Source organism: Trichosurus vulpecula, chromosome 6 (assembly GCF_011100635.1).
Source record: "Trichosurus vulpecula isolate mTriVul1 chromosome 6, mTriVul1.pri, whole genome shotgun sequence".
NCBI classification, from domain to species: Eukaryota; Metazoa; Chordata; class Mammalia; order Diprotodontia; family Phalangeridae; genus Trichosurus; species Trichosurus vulpecula.
The window spans coordinates 23,292,635-23,299,394 of record NC_050578.1 but is presented as its reverse complement, the minus strand read 5'-3'; the positions used below and the strand labels follow the sequence as shown (position 1 = coordinate 23,299,394).

The 6,760-nt window shown below is 37.2% G+C and overlaps 1 protein-coding gene across 1 annotated transcript; it reads left to right on the top strand.

Moving 5' to 3' along the window:
* Window positions 1-1,587: 1,587 nt before the first annotated feature.
* LOC118853932 (28S ribosomal protein S22, mitochondrial-like) lies at window positions 1,588-2,703 on the top strand. The gene has a single exon (XM_036764184.1). It carries the CDS (start codon window positions 1,588-1,590, stop codon window positions 2,674-2,676), a length of 1,089 nt encoding a protein of 362 aa, XP_036620079.1. The 3' UTR covers window positions 2,677-2,703.
* Window positions 2,704-6,760: the final 4,057 nt, after the last annotated feature.

Genomic DNA, 6,760 nt, shown 5'->3' with positions numbered 1-6,760 from the left:
TAGTCATAAAATTCTCAGGATTTCTTTCTCAATATTTCTTAAAATTTGCTATGAAATTTTAACAACATTTTTAAAAACTGAGAAAATAATTGTGCTTTGCTATGGGAAAAGCACAAGAATCTCATGTCTGACTTGGCAGCTAGGTGGTGCTGTGGATAGTGCGGTGAGTCTGGAGTCAGTCTTGAGTTCAAATGTGGCCTCAGAAATTTACTTGTTTGACCCTGGGCAAGCCATTCAACCTGTCTGTCTATAAAATGAGAAGAATATGTCCCAGGATTGTTGTGAGGACAAAATAAGATAATATTTGTAAAGTGCTTAGCACGATAACACTGGCATAGAGTAGGATCTTAATAAGTGTTTGTTTCCTTCCTTCCTATTAGGATAAACAGTCTTCCCTAATGCTTACATGACTACACTGGCTCACTTTCTTTTCTGAACTCCATTGACATTTATTGTCAATCTCTGCTATTAATTTGATGCTTAACTATATATATATATATATATATATATATATATATATATATATATATATTTTCACATCATTCAAATTCTCACCTCAGTAAGTTCATTCCTTCACTATTCATGGTCGGATGTGATCTGACCAGGTCACAGTTCAGTGCCACTGGAAGGAAGACCAAAAGGAATCACAAATAGGTTAGGTTTGAGTTTACAAGTAATATTTATTTCATACTTTAAAAGAAAAACAAAATTCCATTATAGAATTTTTAAGTTCTGTGTACTATATATTCTTCACATATCTCCTGCTCTATAATGTATACAGAAGTGTTTACTTTGTTGGGTGAGTGTTAAGGTCAGAATAAAAATAGAGAAATAAATAGGAGAAGATAAATAAATAAGAAAGGGGAAAAGGAAATTTGAACAACTTTTAGTTATTCATATTTCTTGTTTCTCTCATTAAAAATAGAATCTATATATGTTTCTAAAATACCATGAAGAAATGAATTAAGCAGTAATACCTCATAGAGGATGTAAGGCTTTCTGTATGTATAGTAGACAGACTTGTCAGGCAATTAAGCTGGGACTTGGTAAGTGCAAAGGTAACAACTTCCTCATCGCTGTCCATCTTCCAAATAGGCAGCTCTATTTACAAATCTAAGAGTTCTTTTGAGAAAATTTAATTAGTCCTGAGTAGGTTCCTGAAGTTCAAAGACATCAGTAAAGAAGAGGCCAGATAAAGATGCTCTAATTGACCAAAAGGATGTTGATCAGGATTACAATGTCAATAATGAACTTCTTCAAGAACATATTGAAACAGATGTCAATGAAATTCTCAAGGCTAGTAAAAGTGAAGCAAAAAAAAAAAGTCTCATTAAAAAAAAGGTACACTATAATACCGTTTCTGGAAACACACACATATATACATAAATACATACATATATATAAAACATATTATATGAACACATACATATAATATATATTAAATAATCAAATAGTACTGTTTAGATAGCATTTTTACTATAGAAATAATTTATTATTTACCCATTGCATATTGTCCATCATTAAACACATGAGAAAAAAATATTTCAGCTCTTCTCGGCCACCACTATTAAAAAAGATGGGGAGGAGATGGCTGGCGGAGTGATGGCGGCCTTCAAGGTGCCGGCTTCCCTTTGGCTTTGCCGAGCGGCGTGCCGGCGCGTAGGGCTTCTGGGGGTCGGACCCCCGGCCCAACCCCGGCTCCCGCTCCCGGTCTCGCCGGGGGCCTGCGGGACTGGGCCGTCTTGTCGCCGGGTGGGCTCCGAGGCTAACTCGTGTTGCTCAGAGATAAAGAAGCCAGAATTCACAGATGAGGAAGTTCAAAATATACTTGCCAAAATGACTGGTTTGGATTTACAGAAGGTTTTTAAACCAATTAAGCAACAACTTAAGCCACCAACATACAAGCTAATGACAGAAGCACAACTGGAAGAGGCCACAAGAAATGCTGTTGAGGCAGCTAAAGAACGGTTAAAAATGCCTCCTGTGCTGAAAGAACGAGAGCCAATAAATGATGTATTAGCGAACGATAAAATTCTTGAAGGAACTGAGACTGCCAAATACGTGTTTACTGATTTAACATTTAGTACTCCGCATCGTGAGCGTTTCATTGTTGTCAGGGAACCAAATGGTATTCTACGCAAAGCTTCCTGGGAAGAACGAGACAGAATGATACATATCTTTTTCCCAAAAGAAGGTCGTAAGATTTTTCCACCACTAATGTTCCAGGAAGAAAATCTTCTGGCTTTGTTCAGGCAGCATCGCCATGAAGATATCCTCAATCTCTGTGTTGCGCAGTTTGAGCCAGATTCAGCTGATTATATTAAAGTTCATCACCAGACATATGAAGATATAGAAAAGCATGGTAAATACGACCTTTTGCGTTCTACGAGGCACTTTGGTGGAATGGTGTGGTATCTGGTAAATAAGAAAAAGATTGATGGTTTGCTGATTGACCAGATTCAGAGAGATTTAATGGATGATGCCACAAGTTTGGTCATTCTGTATCACATGCTCCATCCACATGGACACTCAGCTAAGCAGGCGAAAGAACAAGAAGCTGAGGGATTAGACTTAATTAAGGTCTTTGCAAAAACAGAAGCACAGAAGGGAGGATATATAGAGTTGACTTTACAGGCTTACCAAGAAGCATTAAGTAGCCATTCTGCAGCTTCCTGAAGAGAGTACTTAAATAAATTATCTTTTTATTAAAAAAAAAAAAGATGGGGAGGAGGTACAGTCTAGATGGCAGAGAAAAGGCAGTAACCAAACCCCCTATGAGCACCATTAAATAATGCCAAAAGCACAAATCCTGGAGCAACAGAACCCACAAAAAGACAGGGTGAAGTAATTTTCCAGTCAAAGACAACATAGAGGGTCTGCAGTAAAGGTCTATTGAATCTGGGTGAGAGTGAAGCACAGTGCTGCATAGAACTCTCCAGTGTAGACCCAGCCCCAGTATACAAGGAGCAGGTGATGGGAGCTACTGAATCAGTAGTGGTAGTAGCTAACCCTGGAGCTTTCAGCTCAGAGGTCGTAAGGGAGTTGAAAAACAGGTATGAAGATTACAAGGGCCTCTTTGTTAACATCAAGGCAAGACTCTGCTACTTTGTCCGTATTCTAATCTGGGTCACAGTCCTAGGTGCCAGTGACAGGGTAAGGAAGAACACTAGCACACCACCAGGTCTTGCTGCCACAGTGAAATGGGGGCCTTTCTCACAGTTCTAGGGCAGAAAAGAGTGCCTGTGGTCACTCACAGACCGGAGCACAAGCCAGAATAGTAGTAAACATACCACTCAGATCAAACCACCTTGGAAGAACTGAAAACTTATCAGTCACTAGAAGTATCACTGAAAACAGCTGCACAAAGCACCTGAAGCTTGGGGTAGTGTGCCCTCCACCCTGGAAGCAAGGCTCTACTTTAATAAAAAGTTCAAAATCAAGAAATAGGCTGGGAAAAGGAGCAAACAACAGAAAAATTTCTGACAATTGAAAGTTACCATGGTGACAAGAAAGATCAAAACACACATGAAGAAGAAAATGAAGTCAAAGTTACTACATCCAAAGCCTGCAAGAAAAAATATGAATTGGTCTCAGGCCATAGAGCTTAAAAAGGATTCTGAAAACCAAATAAGAGAGGTAGAGGAAAAATTGGAAAGAGAAATGCAACTGATGCAAGAAGATCATGAAAAATGAATCAACAGCTTGGTAAGGGAGACACAAAAAAATACTGAAGAAAATTACACTTTAACAAGTAGAATTTGCCAAATGGAAGAAGAGGCACAGAAATTCACTAAAGGAAAAACAAACTCCCTAGAAAGTGGAATTGGCCAAATTGAAAAGGAGGTATAAAAGTTTGCTAAAGATAATAATACCTTAAAATTATATTTGAGCAAATGGAAACTAATGACTTTATGAGAAATCAAGAAACAATAAAACAAAAACAAAAGAATAAAGAAAAATAGAAGAAAATATGAAATATGTCATTGGAAAAACAATGGACATGAAAATAGACCTCAAAGATAATTTAGGAATCTTTGGGCTACCTGAAAGTCATGATCAAAAAAAGAGCCTAGACATGATCTTTTAAGAAATTATGAAGGAAAACTGCCCTGATACATTTGCCAGAGAGTAAAATAGAAATTGAAAGAATCTGCTGACCACCTCCTGAAAGAGATCCCAAAACAAAAACTCCCAGGAATATTATGGATAAATTTCACACCTCCCAGGTCAAGGAGAAAATATGTCAAGCAGCCAGAAATAAACAACTCAAGTATAATAAAGGCACCTTTAGGATAATACATGATTTAGTAGCTTCTATATTTAAGGATCAGAGGACTTAGAATATGATATTTAGGAGAGCAAAAGAGCTAGGATTACAACCAAGAATCACCTACCCAGTAAAACTGAGTACAATCCTTCGGGGGATAAAATTGTGTTTGTCCTTCATTTTTGAAGAGGATCATGATGTCAAGGAGATGATGATATGACTTGTAGTTGACTTTGATTTGAGTGAGGGAGGGCTGTGCAAGGTCACTAGCTTCATTTTCTCCTCCAGAATCGCCTGGGTCCAATGTCTAAACATTCATCAAGATGACTGGAGATGGCCCTGGATACAATGGGAGAACCTGGCCCTTTTAGACTAAGGCCTTTTTAGGGTCTCACTTTGAGTGAGCTAATGCCCATCCAATGAATTGGACTCTTTAAGGAGCAAGTCAAGGGATGGCCTCTTTAATTAAAAAAAAATACCCCAAAAGAGCTAGAAAACACAAAGGAAAGAGATCTATTTGTACAAAAATATTTATAGTAGCTCTTTTCTTGGGGCAAAGAATTAGAAATTGAGGGGATGATGTGGTTTCTACTCCAAAATGTGGACATTAGTGAGTGATGTGATACAACCACTTACCAATGTCACATGCTATCTCTTACATAGAAGGTGTCATTCATTCTCTGGGTTGATACAATTTCCTCCAACTTGACCTCAACTTGCCAGGTCTTGTTCACCAAAGATTACCAGTCAGTAACATTCAAACTCCTTCTGGGTTCTAGGGTGTAACTCTATTGAAAAGAAATAGATCTTCTCTACTTACCATACTATTTCTTGGGCCCCTACCAATGTGTTTCACATTCACAATCTATCCACTTACACAACCAACCAGACATTCTTGGTGATGATGATGATAAGCATGTGAGGATGATAAATATAACCTATTAATATGGCATAAGAATAACAATAACATAGACTCATCAAATCATGTATAAAACTAATAAAATACACCATAATCTACACAGAAACCTGGGTTACTCAATGTAGAAGAGTGGGAACACACAGGAACTTCTCAAGTAAGGATGTTTGGGGGAAAAAAAAAAGCACATGCTCAGAAAGCCACAAACCAGACTGCAAGCTCATTCATTACTTTTTTCAGGGAAATCTGCCCCACACAAAACTTCTTCCTTGCTCCTTGCTTGCTTGTTTGTTTCTTAGTGCTCTTTAACCAGAAAAATATTCTTGTATACCAGAAGGTAGTGCTACAAAGCTTTTTAATTTGTAATTACTTTTAAAACATTGTTTAGTAACCAATACATCTTCAAGGAATAGTTTACCTGTCAGATCTATGGAGAAGGGTAGAATGTATGACCTACAAGAGATAGAGAAGATTATGAAATGTAAAATAGATAATTACGATTACATTAAATTAAAAATAAATTGTTCACAAAGTAAATGCAACCATGATCAGAAGAGAAGAAGAAAGCTGGGAAATATTTTTTATAGCCAGTGTATCTGACAAACGCCTCATTTTTAAAATATGTAGAGAAATGAGTCAAATTCATAAGAATACATACAAGTCATTTCCCAATTGATAAATGGTCAAAGTATATGAACAAGCAGTTTTCAGATGAAGAAATTAAAGCTATCTATAGTCATACGAAAAAATGCTCTAAATCCCTATTGATTAGAGAAGTGAAAATTAAAATAACTCTGAGCTACCACCTCACACCTATCAGATTGGCTGATATGACAAAAGATGATCAATTTTGGAGAGTACGTAGAAAAATTGGAACACATGCATTGTTGGTGGAGTTGTGAACTGGTCCAACCATTCTGGAGAGTAATTAGGATCTATGCCCAAAGGACAATCAAGCTGTGCACACCTTTTGATGTAGTAATTCCACTACTGCATCTATATCCCAAAGAGATCATAAAAAAGGGGAATCACATGTACAAAAATATTTATAGCAGCTCTTTTTGTGGTGGCAAAGAATTGGAAATTGAGGGGTGTCCATCAGTTGGGGAATGACTGAACAAGATTTGGTATATGATTGTAATGGAACACTATTGTGTTATAAGACATGATGAGCAGGCAGATTTCAGAAAAACCTAGAGAGACTTCCAAGAATTGATGCTGATTGAAGTGAGCAGAACCAGAAGAACACTGTTTGTAGCAACAGCAGCTTTGTGTGATGACCAACTTTGATAGACTTAGCTATTCTCAGCAATACAAAAATCTAAGACAATTCCAAAAGACTCATGATGGAAAATGCTATCCACATCCAGAGAAAGAACAATGGAGTCTGAATGCAGATCGAAGCATACTTTTTTTCTTTCTTAAGGTTTTTCCCTTTCATTCTGATTCTTCTTTCACAACATGACTAATGTGTAAATATGTTTAATATGATTGTACATGTATAGCTTATATCAGATTGTCATGTTGGGGAGGTGGGAGGTAAGGGAGGAGGGAAAAGTTTGAACTCAAAATCTTAC